The sequence below is a fragment of the Chaetodon trifascialis genome, chromosome 10 (assembly GCF_039877785.1).
Source record: "Chaetodon trifascialis isolate fChaTrf1 chromosome 10, fChaTrf1.hap1, whole genome shotgun sequence".
Classification (NCBI taxonomy): Eukaryota; Metazoa; Chordata; class Actinopteri; order Chaetodontiformes; family Chaetodontidae; genus Chaetodon; species Chaetodon trifascialis.
This window is the reverse complement of record NC_092065.1, coordinates 12,230,081-12,253,642: the sequence shown is the minus strand read 5'-3', so window position 1 is coordinate 12,253,642 and position 23,562 is coordinate 12,230,081. Positions and strand designations below refer to the sequence as shown.

Genomic DNA, 23,562 nt, shown 5'->3' with positions numbered 1-23,562 from the left:
GAGTTATGTGCTTAAAGTATGTGCTTCTGAGTCCGGCTCCATTCTGAATGCACAGAAACGACAGTGATATCAATTCCTCAGCTAACTTTCCTCAGGAAAGCTAAAAATCATATTTCCCAATATGTGAACCTATTCTTTTAAAGCAGCAAGAATGTCATCAAATGACAGGACTGGTTAGTCGAAAAAACAAAGAAAAAAACTTCGGTACTACTCTGTGCTTTGTATCATATGATTGTAATAAAGAGTAAAATGCTTAAAATGAACTTTTCTTAACATCTCAGTTCACTTTAATGTTTGTGATTTCTTCTGGGAGATGGACATGCATGGTGTTGTGTACCAATACTTATGTACCAATTTACTCCAATAAAAAATACCTTATGAAGAAATTGATAAAGTGGAAAAAAACTGCATATAAACACTGACCCGCTGCTTGTCTGGATCCACATATCTGATGCCAAAATAGTCTTTCTCCAGCAAGTTGAGGTGGTGGCAGATGAGGTCAAACAGATACTGTCCCTTAGCATCCCGCTATAATGGAAGAGAAGAAAAAACAAAAATTCAGCAAGAATAGCCACCACAACAAATCACAAACATATCTGAACATGTGGCCAAGAATAGTTTCGGCACAGAAAAGCCACTGTCCTGAGTTCAAACATGGGAAATAATTCCTGCAAGCAGAATGTGCTTCAGAGTTTTTTAAACCCTGCCAGAGATATCTCAGATTCATCCAATATTAATACACAGCCAGAGCCATCTGAAGTGTCTGGAATAAACCCTGTCCACATCTGAAAGAGGAGCTCAAAGAAAGGATGGATTAAATATGCTGAGACCTCATTGGGGTTTTGCTAATACTCTGCATTCTGAACCTCATGAGGAAGCTTCCATTAGACATGTGTGTATGGAGCAGCACACACACACGCTGGGCGTCCTCCACTGTGTCCAATACATTTCTGATACCCTCCTCCCTGTTCACAACAATGTATCTGCATAACACGGCTGAACATCCTGGCTCCAACCAGAAAACTGGGATCAGAGTAGAACAGATTTTCTTGTCGAGATCCAACAGTAGCACATAATACAGTTTGCAGCGCTCCATAGGATTGGCTGTTTAGAAAAGATGGCAGGACAGAAAAAAAATGAAGCGCTGCTCTTCAACGTAATTTGTTACTTTCCCTCTGGAGGACTGTCACACACCAATGAGGGATGCAGACATAATTGGCATAAGTACATTAAGAGTAATGAGTACAAGTGGGCATCGCTGCATAATAAAAGTAACTAATCAAAGGCTGCAGAGGTGCCACACTGCAAATCAGTGTGAGTCACTGTGAAGAGCTGGAATTAAGAGAGACTCAAACTGCACCAATACATACCAATTCACTAGACTAGATATTATTAACTGGCATGTCTTTTGGGGGTCACATACCTCAAAATAGTTTTAATTAAATCAGTAAAGCTCTGTTGTGTTTGACATTTCAGCATCTTGACTTCTGTGGCATTAAAGCGTTGCATCAGAGCATATTTCTGGTAAATGTGATGGGGTTAGAAGGTGGGTGTGATTAATCAGGATCAAGAAGACAGCAAACATTTAACCAGGGGCCACTCCAGTGGTGGTACTGTTTACCGTCTCCCTCCATGGTACATAATGCCACCATCACAGACTGTCACATGAGCATTTGGAGGCAACTATCAGATGATTGGTCTTTTTTATTGCTATTAGTTTAACAAGTCACTGATCTTCCGATCTAAACCATCAAAATTTGCAAATCTAAAACTCTACTTAAGCTCTCATACAGCTGCTCAGTCCTCAAACTACAGTATTAAAATCTAAAAACGATACCACACCTGTGTCTGGATCATGTTATGTACAGTCTGATGGACAAGTCTCAGCTCACACGCTGACTCATGAGGAGGTCAGCTGAGGTCAAGGTTGGACAGCCGCAGCCGGCCGCCTCGCTCCTCCTTCCTCTCCCTCTCTGCTCGTTTACACTCTGACAGGGAATGACAGTGTCACTGGCAGCACTCGCCTCCATGTCATTACTCAGGCCGCAGATAACAGGCACTTCATTAGAACAAAGGCCTGTCGATGCTGGGCTCGTCCCTCAAATGCTCTAACTCTAGAGCATAGGATACCAATAGGATGTGTGCTGCTGGAGGTAACTGACCTTACTGTAGCGAGACCGAGGGGCTTCACGGGTGCTCGCCACTGTCACGTCGAGACAGTCCCTTGCTGTACTAGTAACCAATCTGACATGGCTGTTAACTTACAGCACCTTGATTAAATGAAGGAATGACACATAAACTCACGCAGATGGACAAATGCATACACACAATTAATATAAATTTAAAAAAAACACACATGCATGAAGATTTTTGCAAACCACTGATGTCATGAGGATCCACTAATCCATAATTTTCAGTAGCTGGGTTTCAACTGTCTTTCTCCACTAACCTGATTTCTCAAAACTTCAAGTGTGCGAGAAACCCAGTTTCCATAATCAAGGTAGGAGATTAGAGAAATACAGGTGTAGCAGCTACACACACAAAATAATGTGCCAATCCTGCTTAATCTAAACTAATTAAGATATCAAATTTGTAACACAATGAAAGCTAAAAACATGTATGTTTTAAAGCGTGAAGCAGTCTTCTTCCTGTGGTTTTATCATTGGGTTCAGAGTCCTGCTATAAGGAGTCACAGGGAGCGACGAAGCAGGCCACAAATTAAAAAATGGTTCTGTGTGGAGAGGACACACTGAGTCAGAAAAGACATCTGCTCCTTTGTTGCAAGGAAAGAGCAAGTTTGTTAGTATTCAGCAGCACTCCCACCAACCATCCCCCCTTTCCCCCCTTTCTTGCTCTTGTGCCCCCTACCTCCATCTCTGCCCCACACCGAGCACAGCTGCATTATTCCCCCGCTGGTGTCTCTAATTACAAGATTGAGGTGATTGCAGAAGAGAAAAGAAGTCCTGAAATTTCTAATTAACACAAATGAACCTTTTTCTCGCATAGACTGGCATCTCAATATAGGCCTACAGGAGCCTCAGCCGACTAACAACAAGGTTTTATTGGTTTGAAAGAGTTTTTAAAACAGCCAGGTGACCAAGCGTGACCTTCTCTTCACTACATCCAGTCCTGCTGTGTTGTATTTGTTGAATAAATAGGCTCGAACCCTGTGTCGCCTCCCTTTGAAGAAAAGTTTGAAAATTGACCAACCCAGTCTTTATCAAGAATTTTCATGCATTCGTCGAGAGATGATTAAGAAAGATGTTTCACAGACAAGCTGGTACAATTCAGCACGTTAACACAGTGGATCCCACCAGACCTATCAGATAGCAGTTTGCAGAACATTTGCTGTAGCATCCAGTGATGAGAAGGCATTCACTCAAACGGCATCCGCCAATAAAACAAGAAGAAGAAGAAAGGTGAGAGGGATGGAGTCCCAGGCGAAAAGGCTGAAGTTTGTGCAACGCTCTCATCAAATGGACGGTGGGTTACTTCACGAAGAGCAGCGTCTGTCAAAGGCGTGCTTTTTATAAAACATGTCACATGGATTTTTGCGCATCACACGGCGGGAAAAATGACAAATCTGCCAAGCATAAGCGCAACCCCTGTCCTCACAACTGTCTCTCTTGCCAACAGCCTCTCTCAAATTCACAACTGAAACATTAAGTGTAGGTGATGTGAACATACCCTTCAAGCAATACATCAATAAACTTCCCCTTCTCTTTCATAAAGCTTTTTCATCAAAGGACAGAGCCTGACCGAAGCAACAGCTGATCAGTATATATTATGAATTTTTGCTTGTTTTATGCACATGATTATTCAGCTCGTAGTGTTGTAATTGTTTAGCCAATGCTGGAAACTTTGTGTTTTAAATCTATTTATTATTTGGCATTTATTGTGATAAATGTTTGCATCTCTCACGAGCTTCCTGGAACAATCTGATGGGCATCTCAGGAAGACACAAAGGAATTAAAGTGATGTTTCTGACATTCCTCTGACTGAAAACAACACAGTGCTTCCTAAAGAGCCCCCAGTGTACAATGGACACTTTCCTTTCAGATTAATCATTAAAACGGTCTCCATGTCAACGCAGGAGCACAGACCATTAATAAAAGATTGTATCACTTTATAGTGGGAGGAGTGGGAACCTGATGCCATTGACTGTGTGGGACTGTGTGTGTGTGTGTGTGTGTGTGTGTGTGTGTGTGTGAGCAGTGTAAAGCTAAAGGCACCTAGAGCCCCGAGATGATTTCCCTGGTTTCATAAGCAGATTACTTTCTTTTGTCCCAGGAGTCTGAGCGATTGCTCTGGTTAATGTGTCAGAGCGATTCAGCCTCCCGCCCGAGCGGCACGGAGTTCAAGTCATGACCCTGCCACTTCAGCTGGGACTGGGAGCACGCAGAGGCCAACCCACAACCACTTAGAGTCAATATTAAGCTCTCTTTGCAGTTTGCTGTAAAATCAAGTCTGTTCTTTTCAAGTCATAAAGTGAAATGCTTTTCCCACCTGCTTAAGCTAACTAATCTCACAATATAACAATACAATGTGTTCTACATGCATTATGTTGCAGCATAAAGAGTTAGTTACCATCAAAGATGTGTAAGTCTACACACTTCCAATTATTCCTTTTGTAGATCATATATATTATCACTACACTAGACATTTTGGTCCTTACTGTGTCATTCTAAAACAACAGATTCATGCAGGCTGTTGCAGTATTCAAGCAAAATTGTCGGTGATTTCAAACATGTTTTTAAAAATCCAATCCTTGAAAAGAAAATGACTGATGGCACTTGATAGCATTAGTATGAATCTGCCAAGTTTTGAAAAACAATGGAAAAAGTGCTGTTTGGATGTCTCAGTAATGACACGCGAAGCAGGCGCTCCTGACGCACAAGCAGGCTTCCCTCCACGAGAAAGGGAATCCATTACTGCCTGAAATTCAAGGCGCGCCGCTTTGTTAAAGCACCAGACGTTTCTATTGTGGCTAAATGATTAAAAACAAGAGCAGCGTGTATTGGCACACAATGGTTGAGTTCTTTTCAGCACCATATTTAAAGATCAATGCCAAGAAATCTGGGTTTTAAAACAGTGCTGTTAAAATCATATAGCAGTAAACAAAAAGGCTGCTTTGGACTTACATTCATGCTGCACGCTCTCAAGCGGTCAACACTGCAAATACAGTTCTTAGTGTCCAGTGGCTAGTGAGAACAAGACAGCCTTCAGTAAGAAATACACTGAAGGGGTCTTTAATATGAAACTCCAAAAACTTCCTCTCCCACTGAGCCAGTCATTAGCTGAGGAGGACAGGAGCAGATGAGGATAAAATATGATTTCTGAGAGGAAATAACTCAATCAGTGACATCAGCCTCACAGGGATCCTCTGGTTGGAAGGAGAGAAAGAAATGAAAGAAGGTGAGGTGAGGCCGAACACTCATGAAATAAAGCAAAATGACTTATTTCCCTAAGATGCAAAAACCAATTGATCAGCATGGTAAAACGTGTGTCATTGCTGCAGTAGCTCTGTAGCAACTCTTCAGTAGGGTTATTTATTAAAAAACCGCTTCACTCAGACTATTCTACTTCATCAATCATCAAATAAATTACAAAATGGACAAGACAACATTGACAATCATCATCAACATCACATTATCAGAGTGACGCCTAAAGCAACAATACAGCATAAAGTCCAACGGCACATTTTAAGATTTAACAAACACCGACCGTAAATGTCACAGGCACACACAGATATAATGTGATGCAGCCGTAGTGAGCGTTTGTATAAGACGATGCTGTGAAACGGTTTGCGTTTTACAGTCCCACCAGGCGAAAAGTGGGCCATCAAAACATGATGGGAATGTGCGTGGATTTGCCCCAGAAATGTAAGAAATCAAGAGAATAAGTGCAGCAAAAGCAGCTGTGGATAGAGCGATATGGATAATTGCTTTTAAAGCTTCTCGGCAGTGGAAAGTTTGAATGGGGGAACAGCGAGTTGGAATTAATGATTAAAAGAGGAATTTATGAGACAAGAATGTTCTATTCAGCTAAATGCCAAGGCGTCACAGCTCAGAAATGATTCATAATTGATATATTTAGCTGTAACCCCACTTGACACCGCTGGCACAGTGTTCAATAACTCTATGGCATCATGGTGTAGAGTATGTTATCATACTTTGACACAAACTTTGATTCAGAGTTCTGCACAACGAGGCCAACTGTTAATCTTCCAGTCAATTCTACATGCTACATTGGACGGGGAACTGAAGTTTGCTGGTTATTTTTATTCTATAGGTGATAAGAGGATCAGAAGCACAATGGTGGTTGGCTTTGTCTGCTCATGCTTTATAATATAAGATGTAAAGTAATTATACAAGAAAAAAAAAAGAACGCAGTCCAATTAAAATGACAATGAGCTGTGTGAAGACACCACTTAAGGAAACTTTGCAAAACACAAAGCTATTTCTTTTAGCTGCCTTTAATGCATATCTGAAACTATTGTTCAGGCGAGTGGAGCTACCAGCTCAGATCTGTCCCACTGCTCTATGTCTGCGGTTACAAATCATGATTATAGCAGGATTAATATAATTTATTTTTTATATTATCGCAGTATTATATTACAATTTAGGGGTTTTTAAAAACGTTTTCAACTCTAGAAACAGAAATGGATTTTCATCGTCTTAAACAGGCATCATGCAAACCTTTTCAAAGCCAGCTAGCTTTAGTTGTTTTCAAACAAGACTAAAGGGTCTATGACCATGCGAGCGGCTCTGAAAGTGTCCTTAAGCCTTGTGCTAACATGCCCACAATAACAATGCTGGCATGCTGATGGTAAGCAGGTATAATATTCACCATTGCTTTTAGTTGGTATGCGAATATTTGTTACTAGCACAAAACACAAAATACAGGCTGGTGGTTGATTAGAAGTGACAATTTTTTGTAAATACAGTGTCACCACTCTAAAGTACATGCCATTCATAACAGCGCTCACTTCCACTTATAAATAACCACTGCATGATAAAACATGACCACTCAGATACAGACAGAATGCACCCTAAGCACCTCAGAAGTGGCTGTAGATGTGCATTTGATGGAGAGTTGTTTGTGACATGTGCCTAAATGATTCTGCGTCTTCCTGCAGGCACGAGGAAATGAATATGTTTCGTCTCGTCAATGACAAGAAATTTCTGTGTCATTAGTCCTTCAGCCCACCGGTGATGGATTTCACTGCCAGCCTGGCTCTAATAGTTTTTCTGTCACATCTCTCAGCTGCACTTACAGCTGAGCATTGTGGGTACAATAAATAAATAAAAAATCCCCCCTCGGACCACCGTGCAGAGCTATACGTTTTAAATAATCAAAGCACGGATGACACATCAACCAGGCTCTGGACTGGTCCGCTGTTGGCCAGCTAAACACTTGAATGCTTTTTTTACTATCCACATCTCTGGTTGCTACACTGAGCATGGACTTGTTCCCCCTCTGCACAACAGTTAGGTTTTCTTACTAAAAAGTGTGACAAATACCCCCAAAACAGAATGAGCAGCACAATTGGTGTCATGCTTGGGATTAGCATATAAACAATGCTTCATTTCTTGGCATTTTCACAGCTCTGGTGCGCCAGTTCGGTCTCCCCCAGTGTAGTGAAAGGCTGTCAGGCAGTGACTCAGAGTCGCTAATTCAGACTGTATCAGCCCCTCAGACCTGACATTTATTCTCATGCACTGTTAACCTCTACATGAAATGAGAACTGGGCAGTCTTACAGCATGCAGTATTATCAGCTACATCTAGGTTTAGCCCACAGGCGAGATGAGCTGAATCAGACATTCGCATTAGAGTTGCTGGCAAAGACTCATTCACACACTGACTAATGTCTGTTGTTTATCAACAGCCATAAACACTGCACTATTGGATTTCTTTGCAAGGGCAGCTGTTAATACCTCTGGGCCTTAAGTGTGTCTTTTCATCCTTGTCATAAATGCCATTTAAGAACATTAGGCCCTAACACAAACTGTTCCCACGCAGGTTCATCATGAGAAGTTGTTAAAAGCTGCTCTACATGGTCTAATAATTGGACTCGGGCTATAACTTCCACAGTGTGTCTCAACCCCAGGCTTTTTTTAAACAATGAGCCTCATCCTCTCTGCCAAAGCTAACCCCCTGTCAGGCTGAGGCAGCTGGAAGTTCACCACTTTCCAAGCTACCATCTCTAAAATATGCGTGGACACCCATCGGGGCTAATTGTTCCATTATATCATAACACCTTCTGCTTGGCACGATTATCAGGCGCACGCTCCCTGGTTTCATCTCACGATCTCCTCCTGACTTTACTGTACACCGATGAACTCTGATTGCCTTCCTGTGTCACATTTACCGGCTTTCAGTTTTCCTCCGGTTTATTTCTCACAAAGCCGCCCTTCTTCCCGCTACTTAAAGAATGTGTTGACACAAACAAAACAGCTGCTTAAAGCATCGTGTGTCTCCTTCAATAAACTGCTGCCGTCAGATCTTTAATGAAAAGCAAGACCGCATGAGATAGAGGGCAGAGAGACAAAGGCTTTCTGGTAAGAAGAGAATTCACTCAGTCGCAGCTATCTTTTGACTGTCAAACTGTAATTTCCCTTCTGAATTCTTGGTCTTCTTCTATTATTATTGAAGAGGGATATTTCCCAGCCGCAGCCTCTGCTATTTTTGTCAAGTGGGCTGATTGAATGGGAGCTCACAGGGGAAAACATCAGTTGGGAATGGCCCTTTTGCTATCTTACATGTGACAAAATTCAATAGAATCACTGCTTCATGGTAAAAATATCTTGAATATTAAATCGGGATGGTAAATTATTATTATTCCCAGCAGTTTACACACTTTCCCTTAAAATAAAGAACAATTTTGTACTGTGTTTGGATACCTGTGAACAATAGTTTTACACTTCAGAATCAGTTGGGTTGCAGTGAAGAAGCCCCAGGGCTCCATCTATGGCTGTGTTTGTTCCTGAGATTCACTCCTCCTCTGTCACATTAAGTTAGCCCAGTATGAGACTACCTTGTCTCAAACAGTCAACTCGTCTTAGAGCCTCGAACCAGTGTTGACCAGAGAGGTGATGACAGACATATCACCTCGTCTGCTGTGTTTTGATAAATAGATTCAGAAGTGCTTAACAGAGCTAAAATGGGGCTTGTTTGTGTCTTATTTTGCAGGTGTGAGACTGCAACTATGGGTGAAATCATGAGGCAGAAATTCCAGGAGAGATCCTTTGTAAGGGAACACTTTCTTGTCTGAATGAGCTTTGGTGTAATTGTCTCTGTTTATACCTGGCCGCTCACAAGGAGACAGCTCCAAGTATGGCAGTTCACACCTAGCATTAGAATGCGTCTCCAAATGCGTCTCGAGTGACTGCTTGTGATTGGATCTCTCTTCCTTGCTCTATATGCAAATAAATTCATATATAAGTTCTGTTCACGTTTTGCCTGAAATGGAAATCAGACAACGTGTTGTGAGTGCGTCCTCAATGCATTATTTGTGCTGTCCACTTGTGATCAGATCATCCAAGATGCATGTTAATGCCAGGTGTAAACAGGACCATTGTATCGTTTTGCTCAGGAGGAAACAAATTGACCCAATCAAAAAGCTTGACTGACACCTGCAGACAGGCTGGATTTTCTGGTCCTCAGTGGTGTATCTGCAGATCGTGGTACAGTCAGAGCATGGTGAGAGCCTCTTTCCTGTTTGCATAATTAAGAGCTTTTAAACACCTCTGACTAATTTATCACTTCAGTAAAGGCCATGCATAGTTTGTGGAGTGGAATTTAAATATTTTCATATCTCAGCAAGTGCTTGAGCCACTAATTTAGGTTCTCTGACTTTCCTACTTTCCACGCAGCAAAAACACGCAGAAGCAGCGCTGTGCAAAATACTGACAGGTGCCTCTGGAGACCTAAAAATTACATTGCAACAGTATTATCTGCTTCCTCAAACCCAAAGCACGCAGACGCTCTATTCGCTAAGGCAATGTAATTAAAATGCACATTTGCCAGGAAGGCACAGTGATAAGATTGCTGCCGTAGAGTCAAAGGCAACACATTAAAGTGAGCAAGGAGAGAAAAAGGCAGCAGCATCCTTTGGAGTGAATTCAAGCTTTTCTGTATTGAGTAGGCAGAAGCTTGATTTTTCTGGCTCTGCTGATGAAGTCACTTCCAGACTTTGCAGAGTGGACACACTGTCACTGAGGAAGTCATTGTCAGTCAACCAAAAATAACTTGTCAGAGATTAAAGATCAAATCTTCTTTTTTTCATTTCAAACTAATTTTAGTAATCGGTATCTTAAAACACGAAGTATGACAATTTACTGTTGTTACGTCTACTACTGAGATGTTTTCTACATTCTGGTTACATATTTCCTGGTTTTTAGTGTCTGTTTTGCGTAACCCAGCAAATTAAAATCCAGACTTTAATACATCATTGCATTAATGCAAAAGTCATACCATAAGGCAGTCCTGCTCACTGATTTGCCTACAGATTCTATTATGGGATTAGGTGCTGTACCACATATTAAAGATTTATGGCAAAATCGGTGACGAAAGATATATTCATAGTGTCTTTCCATATAAATCAACATATCACCCACTCTTTGCACCAAACATAACATCCATCCATCCATCCATTATCTTCCGCTTATCCGGGGCCGGGTTGCGGGGGGAGCAGTCTGAGCAGGGACGCCCAGACTTCCCTCTCCCCGGACACTTCCTCCAACTCTTCCGGGGGGATCCCGAGGCGTTCCCAGGCCAGCCGAGTGACGTAGTCACTCCAGCGTGTCCTGGGTCTTCCCCGGGGCCTCCTCCCGGTGGGACATGCCTGGAACACCTCCCTAGGGAGGCGTCCAGGGGGCATCCGATAGAGATGCCCGAGCCACCTCAGCTGACTCCTCTCGATGCGGAGGAGCAGCGACTCTACTCTGAGCTCCTCCCGGGTGACAGAGCTCCTCACCCTATCTCTAAGGGAGCGCTCCGCCACCCTGCGGAGGAAACTCATTTCAGCCGCTTGTATCCGGGACCTCGTTCTTTCGGTCATGACCCAAAGTTCATGACCATAGGTGAGGGTAGGAACGTAGATTGACCGGTAAATCGAGAGCTTCGCCTTTCGGCTCAGCTCCTTCTTCACCACGACAGACCGATACAGCGACCGCATTACTGCAGCCGCTGCACCGATCCGCCTGTCAATCTCACGTTCCATCCTTCCCTCACTCGTGAACAGGATCCCAAGATACTTAAACTCCTCCACTTGAGGCAGGAACTCTCCTCCAACCTGAAGGGAGCAAGCCACCTTTTTCCGGTCGAGAACCATGGCCTCGGACTTGGAGGTGCTAACTCTCATCCCAGCTGCTTCACACTCGGCTGCGAACCGCCCCAGCGCATGCTGAAGGTCCTGGCTCGAGGAAGCCAACAAGACAACATCATCCGCGAAAAGCAGAGACGAAATCTGCCAGCCCCCGAACCGAACCCCCTCCGGCCCCTGGCTGCGCCTAGAAATCCTGTCCATAAAAATGATGAACAGAACCGGTGACATAGGGCAGCCCTGCCGGAGTCCAACATGCACTGGGAACAGGTCCGACTTACTGCCGGCAATGCGGACCAAGCTCCTGCTCCGGTTGTACAGGGACTGTACAGCCCTCAACAGAGGGCCTCCAACCCCATACTCCTGGAGCACCTCCCACAGAATGACGCGAGGGACACGGTCGAATGCCTTCTCCAAGTCCACGAAGCACATGTGGACTGTTTGGGCAAACTCCCATGAACCCTCAAGCACCCTGTGGAGGGTATAGAGCTGGTCCAGTGTTCCACGGCCAGGACGAAAACCGCATTGTTCCTCTTGAATCCGGGGTTCGACTATCGGCCGGATTCTCCTCTCCAGTACCCTGGAATAGACTTTACCAGGGAGGCTGAGGAGTGTGATCCCCCGATAGTTGGAACACACCCTCCGGTCCCCCTTTTTAAAAAGAGGGACCACCACCCCAGTCTGCCAGTCCAGAGGCACTGTCCCCGTCTGCCACGCGATGCTGCAGAGGCGTGTCAACCAAGACAGTCCTACAACATCCAGAGACTTGAGGTACTCAGGGCGGATCTCATCCACCCCCGGCGCTTTGCCACCGAGGAGCTTGCGAACTGCCTCAGTGACTTCAGCCCCGGTGATGAATGAATCGACCTCCAAGTCCCCAGTCTCTGCTTCCTCTACGGAAGACATGACAGAGGGATTGAGGAGATCCTCGAAGTATTCCTTCCACCGCCCGACAATATCCCCAGTCGAGGTCAACAGCTCCCCACCTCCACTGTAAACAGTGTTGACAGAAAGCTGCTTCCCCCTCCTGAGGCGCCGAACGGTTTGCCAGAATTTCCTCGAGGCCAACCGGTAGTCCTCCTCCATGGCCTCCCCGAACTCCTCCCAGACCCGAGTTTTTGCTTCTACAACCGCCCGAGCTGCCGCACGCTTGGTCTGCCGGTACCCATCAGCTGCCTCAGGAGTCCTATGAGCCAACCAGGCCCGATAGGACTCCTTCTTCAGCTTGACGGCATCCCTTACTTCCGGTGTCCACCACCGGGTTCGGGGGTTGCCGCCACGACAGGCACCGCCGACTTTACGGCCACAGCTATGGACGGCTGCATCAACAATGGAAGTGGAGAACATGGTCCATTCGGACTCAATGTCTCCAACCTCCCTCGGGATCTGGTTGAAGCTCTCCCGGAGGTGGGAGTTGAAAACTTCCCTGACAGCGGGTTCCGCCAGACGTTCCCAACAGACCCTCACGGTACGTTTGGGTCTGCCAAGTCTGTCCCGCTTCTTCCCCTGCCAGCGAATCCAACTCACCACCAGGTGGTGATCAGTTGACAGCTCAGCCCCTCTCTTTACCCGAGTGTCCAAGACATACCGCCGAAGGTCAGATGATACGACTACAAAGTCGATCATTGACCTCCGGCCTAGGGTGTCCTGGTGCCACGTGCACTGATGGACACCCTTATGCTCGAACATGGTGTTCGTTATGGACAAACTGTGACTAGCACAGAAATCCAATAACAGAACACCACTCGGGTTCAGATCGGGGAGGCCGTTCCTCCCAATCACTCCCCTCCAGGTGTCACTGTCGCTGCCCACGTGAGCATTGAAGTCTCCCAGCAGAACAATGGAGTCCCCGGTTGGAGCACTTTCCAGTACCCCTCCCAGGGACTCCAAGAAGGCCGGGTACTCTACGCTACTGTTCGGCCCGTAGGCCGAAACAATAGTGAGAGACCTATCCCCAACCCGAAGGCGCAGGGAAGCGACCCTCTCGCTCAGCGGGGAGAACTCCAACACATGGCGGCTGAGCTGGGGGGCTATAAGCAAGCCCACACCAGCTCGCCGCCTCTCACCGCGGGCAACTCCAGAGTAGAAGAGAGTCCAGCCTCTCTCAAGGAGTTGGGTTCCCGAGCCCAGACTGTGTGTGGAGGTGAGCCCGACTATCTCTAGCCGGTACCGCTCAACCTCCCGCACTAGCTCAGGCTCTTTCCCCCACAGTGAGGTGACATTCCATGTCCCCATAGCCAGAGTCGTTGTCCAGGATTTGGGTCGTCGGGGCCCCCGCCCACGACTGCTACCCATTCCACATAGCACCGGCCCCTTCTGATCCTTCCTGCGGGTGGTGGGCCTACGGGAAGGCGGGCCCACGTCGCTCCTTCGGGCTGTGCCCGGCCGGGTCCCGTGGGCAAAGACCCGGCCACCAGGCGCTCGCCTGCGAGCCCCAACCCCAGGCCTGGCTCCAGGGCGGGGCCCCGGTGACGCCAATCCGGGCGACGTACGCTTCCTTGCTTTAATTTCTTTCATAAGGGGCTTCTTGAACTGCTCTTAGTCTGACCCGTCACCTAGAACCTGTTTGCCTTGGGAGACCCTACCAGGGGCATTAAGCCCCGGACAACATAGCCTCTAGGATCATTCGGGTACTCAAACTCCTCCACCACGATAAGGTGGCAGTTCAAGGAGGAGCCAAACATAACATATTTACACTAAAGTTAGAGGGTTGCATTTTACTCATCAGTGTGAGCACAGAGGATGAAAACCTCATACAAGTTGTTCTGCTGGCCTCGTAAGAAGCTCCAGATTTATTGATAAAAACAAAGATATTGTTCTTTACAATGTTACACAACACAGTCATGAAGTAGTGCTTCTTTGTAAACAGCATGTAGTTGCCCCTCACTGTGGTGACGCCTGAATTTTACTCACTGCGCCTTGAGTACGTATGATGACTTCCCACATGTTTTGTTGCTGTGTCTGACTCCAGCATGCCAGAGGCGCTCAGTGTTCTGTAAATCAGAGTCAGTTTAGCCCTCTAAAGTAAACCTCTGCTGCTACAAAATGTAACAACAGCTACCACAGTTGGTCTTCTACTTGACAGATTTACTACAATGTGTATGTATCTGGATATCTGGGTCTGCGTATGGTGTGAGAGCAGTTCTTGTGTGACTGGCAGACAGGCTAGCCAGCTGATTGACTGGTGGACAGACGCTGAGCTACATGTCTAAGAATTGGCACTCCTCAGCTGTTTTAAACGTCTCATGCCGAGCAGAGGGGCCCTCCATGGTGCCACTTCACCCTTCCCATTGTCTCCAGAGCCTCAGGAAAGATTACTTTCTAGTGGTGAATCCAGCCATAAAAATGCAGAAAGCTGTTTGGCCCTAGAGACTAGCTGCCTGCGCACACAGGCGTGAAAGGCCCACCACTGCCCCTGTGTGTCAACGCTCTAATGGAAGCCCAAGGGAGATGCAATCTTCTCGATAAATTATTCACAGAAACTAGGTTTTCATAGAAGGCAGTTCAACACAGTTATGACAAGGGTAAATCTGACCAAGGGTGGGTCATCAGACGTCCTGCTGCTGCCCCTAAATGTTCCTCTAAATGGTTGGAGAGGAAATCGACTGAACAAAGTGACAAGGAACAGTTCAGTTCAGAGTCAGAGGCTGATAAAGCCTGCAACTGTTTTTTTTTTCTTAAGTACATTATTATGGTATGTTATTGTGCAGACTTTTCAAATCTATCTGTGCTTACATCTGTAGAATTTAATTGTGACAATAATGGGTACAGTGAAATTGTCATAATCTTATGTGGAGTAATAACAGTTTGAGCACTGCTTCGTGCAAACAAGTACAGCAGGGGTTTGGGGCTGGGGTGGAGGAAAACGTTGGGAGAAAAAGTGATCTTATTCATTCATTTAGTCTGTAATGGAGGCGTGAAAGGAGACAGAAATTCTTCAGTAAGTGTAGAGAAAAACAAACCGGGGAGGTGTAATGTTATTTTGTGTTTTTACAAAATGAAAGAAACAACAGAGACGGTGGTAATATATTTTCCATCTATTGATTTTTGTATGAAAAAGTAGATCAATCCAATCAGCCTGACTGGATCGATCTACTAACTATGGTTGATGCACTTCCTTTGCGCCTTCATTTTAGCGGGAGATCGTACCCGGCAGTAGACATAATTGCACAGTGAAAAAGCGGCTTAAAGAGAAGCAATCCAAACGCAGATGGTGTCATTATTCCATGGCCATTACATCGTGCAATAACATTTACTCCAGAATGATAAGTTAAAGCAATAAAATAGTATACTGCCAATTTAAAGTCATCTTTCCTTCTTGCAATGTGAATAACTGGAGGTTGTCTTCTGCTCTATGATTTATAGACCAAACTATATATTGAGAAAATAATCAACAAATTAGGAAGTAATGAAAGTTATCGTTCATTAAAAATTACTGTAGAATTACTGTACTGAGGCAAGGATCAAGTCTCTGAAAATTTAATATTAAATTTAAAACATTTAAAACACTGACGGCTGCTTCAAACAGCTGTCAGCTGTTACGTTAAGGCTTTGCAGGATTTGTAGTACAGGATCTAAAACATGCCAGCACTCCCTCAAACTATCAGCGGCTGCACAGAGGTGAAATAACCTTCAAAAGTCAGAAGCTCACATTAAAGCCAAGTAATGCCAGGCTCCAGTGTAATGGGGGAATTTAGGAAATTATCTTATTGGTCACACACAATTGGATCGTCTACTGGGAAACAAAGGGCCATTTTAATGCAGCTGAGCTCTGCAGTGCCCTATAATACTGAGCTGCCTTTGAAAACTCCCAGAGGACACAAATCCTTGTACTGTAAGCAACAAAGCCCTTCGACCTCATCATTTTTAAAGTCTTTTAGGATTGCAACAAGAGGAGACATAAAGCAAATTTTTTCTAAAGTTTTAAAATGAAAGAGAGACATTCTATTACAGAATAGACCAAGTTAGTTATTGCTCTGAGCTAAAGAGATTTAACAGAGTAATGTTCCCATAATCTGTAAACCCTCCTTTATTTTATATTATATGATACAATAAAATATGTGGTTACTTTTCATGGCAGGTGCTCCAAACTGTCCCGAGGAGGTTACGGAGTTGGAACGAGGGCACAGCAGCTCTCTACTTACTTTGCACCATCATTCAGACACAATAATGAAAAGAATCATTTCTTTGAGATTGTGTTATTTTCATTGATTATTTAGTGTGACAGTCGTGAAGACTCTGACTATGACGGCAAGGGCGGCTGCTGTTTGTGACCCACTGTGCTGTACTTGGCAACCAAACAGCGAGGCAGGACAAGCTAAAAAGTGCTGTTGAGCTGTTGGCTGGGGATTTGGAGTGACAGCTTATTTGAGAGATTTACTGTGGTGTCACTTACGAGGCTTCAAGGAGGAAGACTCCCGATTGCCTAATCCTTGACACTGTTAGAGCTAAATTGGATGCTCTGGAAATATTTTCTTTGATCAGTCTTTTAATGAGGACAAAAGTAAACAAAGCGGCCATTCGTTGTACAAAATGTGCGAATTAAGTCTATCCCATGACAGGTTTGTGCTATCTCTACTTCAAAAGGATATATCAAACCCCCTATTCTTACATAAAGTGATTGAAAATGCTGTTTTCAACAGCTTAAAACCCTCTTGGCCTCAAACAAATGTTTTGATGTTTTCCAGTTGGAATTTCAATCACACCACAGCACAGAGACTGCTGTCTTCAGTGACATCCACTTAGAAACAGACAGCTGAAAAGCCTCAGTCTTAGTTTAATAAGATCTCAGAGTTGTAGTCACACAGTTGACCGCAAGATATAAAAAGGATGACGGGAAAACTGGGCTGAACTTTCCCACCATCGTGCTAAACCAGTTTGAATCCCGTTCATAGAACAGGCACTACTTTTTGCTGAATGGTAATTACACATCTGATCACACAAAAATGACACATGGAGTTCCACAAGGCTCCATTCCTGGGCCACTTTAAATTAAAGAAAACAACTAAATATCTTATTGTAATTGTGCAGACAGCACACCAATTTATAACCAGGTGACACATGGTCCCATATAAGCACTTAGTAAATGCCTTCAACATATCAGTCATTGGACAGCCAAACTTTGCTTCAACTAAACAAACATAAAAATGAATAATTGTCTTTTGACCTCAAATCATTAATGTCAAAGATCACAAACCAGGATAGAAATCTTGGTGTAATCATGGACTTTAGAAATCTTTAGACTTTAGAAAAACCTGTCATGCATTAATCTTCAGCAGGCTCAACCACTGTAACACTGTCTTTACAGGTCTCTCTAAAAAGTCGATCAGACGGCAGCTGATTCATAACACTGCTGCCAGAGTCCTCACTAAGAGGAGATCTCACATCTTTCCACTGGCTGCCTGTGCGTCAAAGAATTGATTTTAAAATACCAGTGTTGATTTATAAAGCACTGGACAGTTTAGGGCCAAAATACATTTCAAAAACATACAAATCAAATACAAAAAAAAAACTTCTGACTATCACTTCATTTAGATTATGGCTTAAAACTTTTCTGTTTGCCACTGCATTTTATGGGTTTTATGGGACTCTTAATTCATATCTTGCACTACAACTGCACTGTGACTGCACCGTAATTCAAATGCTCTTACTGAATCTACCTTACATTATGTTATTCTTATCCTCTATTTTATTTCATTTAAAATCATATCTACGTGTGTCTTTCTAAAGTAATCACAGTCTATTTTCATAAGACAAATTCGATGTTAAATAAGTGCCTTGCTTAGCAATAAGCAGCACACTTTATGCGTAGGAGATGCATAACATCTTCTGACATGTATTGCAAGTTGTGTCAGAGCAGATGCAGGAGATGGCCAGCTGTGACAGATACATTTAATGTGTATGTAAGTCACCTTCATGGACTGCTTTACGGGGGTTTTCAAAAAGCTGCCATGGCTTCAGCTTGTTCCCTTAAAGCTGGAGAGGTTTAGGAATTAAACCCTGTGACACTGGGCGCCTCTGCAGCTAACCTTGTCTTAGGTTAACCACAGGGAAAATGAAGAAGAGCATAACTTAATTGGTTTGCACGCTTAATTAAAAGCTGGTATTTTGAGAGCAATCTGATTGTACAGCTAATATAAATTAAGCCTCTTAGGATGAATTTCCAGAAGTAGAGCAAAAAATAGAACTTTCAAAGGGTGCCGTGAGAACTCTTTTAGCCGACTTTCAGTTTCAGTAGCATGCAGCTTAGCTTGTTCTCCTCAGGGGAGACATGGTGCTGATTGTCTTAGGGCCCCACAGCGACTGAGGGTTAAAAACCTCCCGTGTAATCACATGGGATCCAGCATCATCATGTGCTAAGACAAAGCAGAGATTGCACATGTCTCTAAGCATTCCAGGAGCTTTTCAGCAGAGAATGACGAATGGCTGAGCAGGTAAGAGGAGGATCTATTAACAACACTGAAGCACAGGTGATTAAGCATTGCTCCCTTTACTAAACATCACCGATAATCTGAGTCTATCCCACTAACCTCATCCATCACCTTCCTAAAACAACGCAAACCTGGAGGCACAAATGAGGCCTTCTCTCTTCCCGTTATTTATTCTGAGTGAAAATATTGTCCCCCATAAGCTGATCAGACAGCAGCTGACGGTGAAAGAGACGAGGGGGAGCTGAGTAGAAAACCTCCAGCACACAAGGGTACTTAAACAGCACTGGCTTCTTATTCTCATTGCTTTCAATGGGCACACTGTTGCATGTTCGTTGCAGAGGGCTTAGCATAATTTTGGTGCGCACAGGCCTAAGCATTAGGTGTTAAAAATATTTCAACTTTTCTCAAAGCAGAGCTGTGCTTCAAACACGTTTTCGACAGTCTCATAGCAACAGCGGCATCCATGAGCAGCACTTACAAGGCTCTCTCACTCAGGGCCTTACTCTTCAATGCATGCCCTCTGAATGAATGTAGGCAACGTCTTGTGGAACATACACAATGTAAAGATAGCACTCAGTCTTCTTAAGCAACACTGTCTCGAATTCATCTTCAGCTGTCTCCCACACAGCTTACATAAGGTATTGATTTGAGTGTGCCAGACTTCAAATGGAAAAACAAGTGAGTAAGACGCAACTCTAAATAGCTTGGCGAATGAAATATTTAAATCTTATCAAAGAAGATCTGCTTGACTCAGAATTACTGCTTTCAACCTCACCGTAAAATGACAGCGAACTTACATCTGATGGCTGGGAAGAGTGAGCTTGGAGAGAATCTTTTTGCCTGAAGCAGAACGATAAAGCACCAACCTCATCTGGACATGCATCCACAAAAAAACCCATCCATCCAGTGCAAGTGGGTCATAAGAAATACATCACAAAAAACAACTGATATTAAGGAAGTCCATTTCAATTAATATTCAGCTATCAAAACTTACTAGCGTTTGTAAGTATAGCGGTTTAACAAGGGGGTAACATATTATCTGGCCTAAATCGACTGTACAGTTAAATGGAGTTGAAAATGGACAAGGAAATCTGATGAGGACACCCATAACGTGACACTGAAAGATCAACAGACACAAAACCAAAGCTAATAAAAAGTCTTCAAAATATCCAAATATCATCTGACACTTAAAAATACTTTCCAGGCAAGCAGAGCAGAAACAGCAGATGTTTTTCAAAGTTTTTCCAGTTGTGCTTGTTGAACTACTAAAAGCTGCTGTTGCTTCAAGAGTTACTTCATACTCCTCGTTCAGTTTACTGCAGCAAACTGTAGACTCAAAAATTATTCGGCCCAGAAAACGTTTAATCGACCACTTAAAAACTGACTTCTGCCTGTCGTTCCTCTGAAGAGTCCTTGAGTTGCATTTCTGTAACAATCATGTTGGGCAGTGACAGAAGACATTCTCTCAGCGCGGCTTCTGTCACACTTCAAGTACTGTCACGCTAGTTTGCCACAGCCCATCTTCTACAGAGGCAGCATGTATGTAGCTGAATGCTTTTTGAGGCGATTTGTCATTGTGCTGTGGAGCAATACAACTTAGTTCCAAATACATTATATAGTGAACAGGACTGCTGCTGGTCTTAAACATACCGCACTGGGCTTTCCTGCAGCTTTGACACATTTAAAAGCCTCTCAATCTATGACAGTGACAAGGATGTGGGTGAGGTCCTCCTAAACTTGTCCTGAATTTTAAGCTATATCTAAAACTGTCCTTTCGACACAAAAAATATATTATTGTGAGCTTATCTTCTTATATTCTTTAAAAATTTCACGTAAAATAACCATGTGGTCTTAGTGTATCACAAGCATTGGTCAGGTTGTAAATTTCATCAGAAATTGCCCATTTTCCTTCAGAGAATATTGTCTACTCAGGAAGATGCACCCAATGTTTTTCAGCAATGCTTAGAAAACAAGACAACATTACAACTTCTGGAAGTCAAACCCTGAAATGGCAGCAACATTTGTACAGGCTGTGTGGCTGTATTGTCTCAGTCCACTCTCTACACCCTGAACACAAAAATCTTCAACTTCTAATTAAGAGAGCTGTATCTTCACAATTGAAAACAAGTGCCTGTACTAGAGCTTTCTACTTCACTGCGCAAAATGAGATTATTGCCCATCGTGCTGTAATACCACAAAAGCAGGATGTCAGTGAGACCAAAAATGGAGCGCTCCTTACATTTCAACACTGGCAGTGCTGAGAAAGAGTTCTCATAGACAGTTTTTACAGTTCACGATCATTGACCCGGACAGAAATTAATAGAATTAACCTGATGGACAATTTGGTCTCAGGAAAAGTTTTCTAGATCCACAAAGACGAGAGATGGTGTCAGCACAAAAACTCTTTTCATGCATTTATTGCTGGATCCATCTTTTTTTATGCGTTTAAAATGCTGTGGTGGATGCATCAGTACAGGGTTTCATAAGCCAGGGTTTCTGTTCTCTGGTTTTGAATGCCACGACTCTCTGCCAGTGAACAGAGGAGAGGAGTGACGGACGAAAACCAACAAGTCAATACCTTGGCAAACACATCTTACTCAGCTATTGATTATTTTGCACACCAGATGAGAAGCAAATTACCTAATGATAAAGAGAGCGCGAGAGTATAACACTACATAAACTGTCAGTGGAGAGGAGTTAAACATCTACAATACTGGTAAATTTCCAAAGACTCAAATTTTCTGAATTTCCTTTTTGCCTCTCTAATAAAAACAGACGAGGCTGATGACTTTCATGCTACTGCAAACAAAAGCTTCACTGATAACCTTAAAAGCATCTCAGGGGCTCAAAGGCTTCTCTGTTTTGTCGGTCGAGGCTTCTTGAACACCTTGATTACTGCAGACAGTGACTGAATGAGGTCAGTGAATTGATGCTGCAGGTAGAAAGAAATGGGAGCCTGCTGACTGACAGAGTGGAGATGTGACATCACCCCAGAGGGCTGATGGGAGAACAGGTGCATGCTGGTCCAGACTGCCCAGTTCACTCAAACAAATAGCATTCTGGCCCTGGAGCTTCCTAAAACATGAAAAAGGAAGGTGAGTGCTGGAAAGTCACTCAATATGAGAGAAATACCTTCAGCTGCTTTCTCGCAAACAGAATCCACATCAGAGGCCATCAGGCTGCAGGAGATGGACAACATATGTGTTATGGATACTGCTATGCCAGTCTACAATGCAATGAACAGATTTAAGAAACCACCTTTTCTAAAGAGCACACATCCAGGGCAGTAGACGTTTTGCATTTAGCAGAGTCCGTCAATTTAGGCACCTGATGTGGACTTAGTCTTTGTCTCTTGATGGAAGTGTATATTAGTTAAGTCAAATTTTAGTCATTTGATTTTTCCTTATTCAAATCTAGTTTTAGTCAACAAAGCCAAAGACGTTCTAGTCTAGTTTGCTTTTTGTCATGTGTTTTACATTTTTATGTCATTGTGTTATGTACAGGTACTGCGTCGTTGCCAGTACCTGAAGACATGAGTGAATGGTGTGGTATAAAGTGTGCTGGAGTAAGATCCAGAAAATAATGCAACCTTTGCATTTATTGAATCGAGATGCAATTGTAAAATGATTCTACGTGCTGTCGTCAGACACACTCAGCGAGCAACAGTTGTGTGTGTGTGTTAGCTTTCTGTTTTACCTCTGAATTAAGCCGTAGCTCATTTGACTAAAACGTATTTTACAACCTGTATGATTGTCTGACCCCACTGGATGTGGTTTTAGTGATGTCGCCACAAACCGATGGCAGGAGTTATGAAAAGAAAAGTAGTAAGAAACTAGTTTTCCTTTACAATGTCACAATCATTCATTGTGTTTTTTTAAAGGCCTTAGACCACACTGAATACACTGATGTATTGTTACAGACACTTGAGGGGATGGCTTAACTCAGCCTTCTTGGCCTTTTCAGGATGGACAGGACCACGCAGAAAGTTCTAAAAGCAGAATCAGCCTGGCTGGTTGACCGTTGCACAAACCAGTGAAGCTGTAGCAGGAAAAAGGCTGGATCACTTCACAGCGAGCAGCCAAGAGGAACAGATTGCTTCTGCTCTGCATGATCACAGTAGGGACTGGCCTGAAAGGGGTCTTTGTTTGCCCAGGGGGAAGCTAGAATGGCATGGCTTGGCTGCACAGGGTGGCATGTGGTCTGGTGTAACTGGGAGCGGGGTGGCGTGGGAGGCTGCACTTTTTACTGCTGGCCCTTTCCCCCCCGTCTTTCCAACCTCTACTCAGTCATGCAGCTCTGGGAGCAATGATGTCATCCAGCGCTGCAGGCAGTGGGCAGCCTCCCTGGTGAGTCCCACTAGAAAATACAGTGCAAAGTCTGAGATTTAAAGACAGCCTGAAATGAAGATGAAGATGAAGGTGCTTTCCATGGTTAGATGAGAACAAATTGTCTCATCACCAATGTCAATTTGGGATGTATCTGCGGTGTGTTCACATGCGTAAACATTTCCCACAAATCCCAGTGGAAGATCAGGGAACCAATTAGCAAGAGCTATCAACAGACAGCTGAAACCTGAACTGAGGAAACTATTAATTCCATCTGTACACAGTATTACTGCGCATGAATGTTGGTTACACCTCTCCTTAAAAGCTAAATAAAGAGTCATCCTTTGAAACAGCGTGACAGCAGCGAGCACTGAGCTGAATTTAACGTTCACGGCGGTGGGTTTGGTAAAGAGCATCCTTCAGCTCAGAATAAAGCGAATGAACAGAGCGCAGTGGTCCCAGAAGCAAAAGGTGTGTCTC

General features: G+C 43.8%; 1 protein-coding gene across 2 annotated transcripts in view; it reads right to left on the bottom strand.

Annotated features, from left to right (window-relative positions):
• LOC139337258 (FERM domain-containing protein 5) overlaps positions 1-23,562 on the bottom strand; it is a 65,615-nt gene that overhangs the window by 21,381 nt on the left and 20,672 nt on the right. For both annotated transcript variants that reach the window (XM_070971770.1, XM_070971771.1), the window contains exon 2: positions 424-528. In XM_070971770.1, the coding sequence (XP_070827871.1) occupies positions 424-528 (105 nt within the window). The remainder of the gene's footprint in view (positions 1-423; positions 529-23,562) is intronic.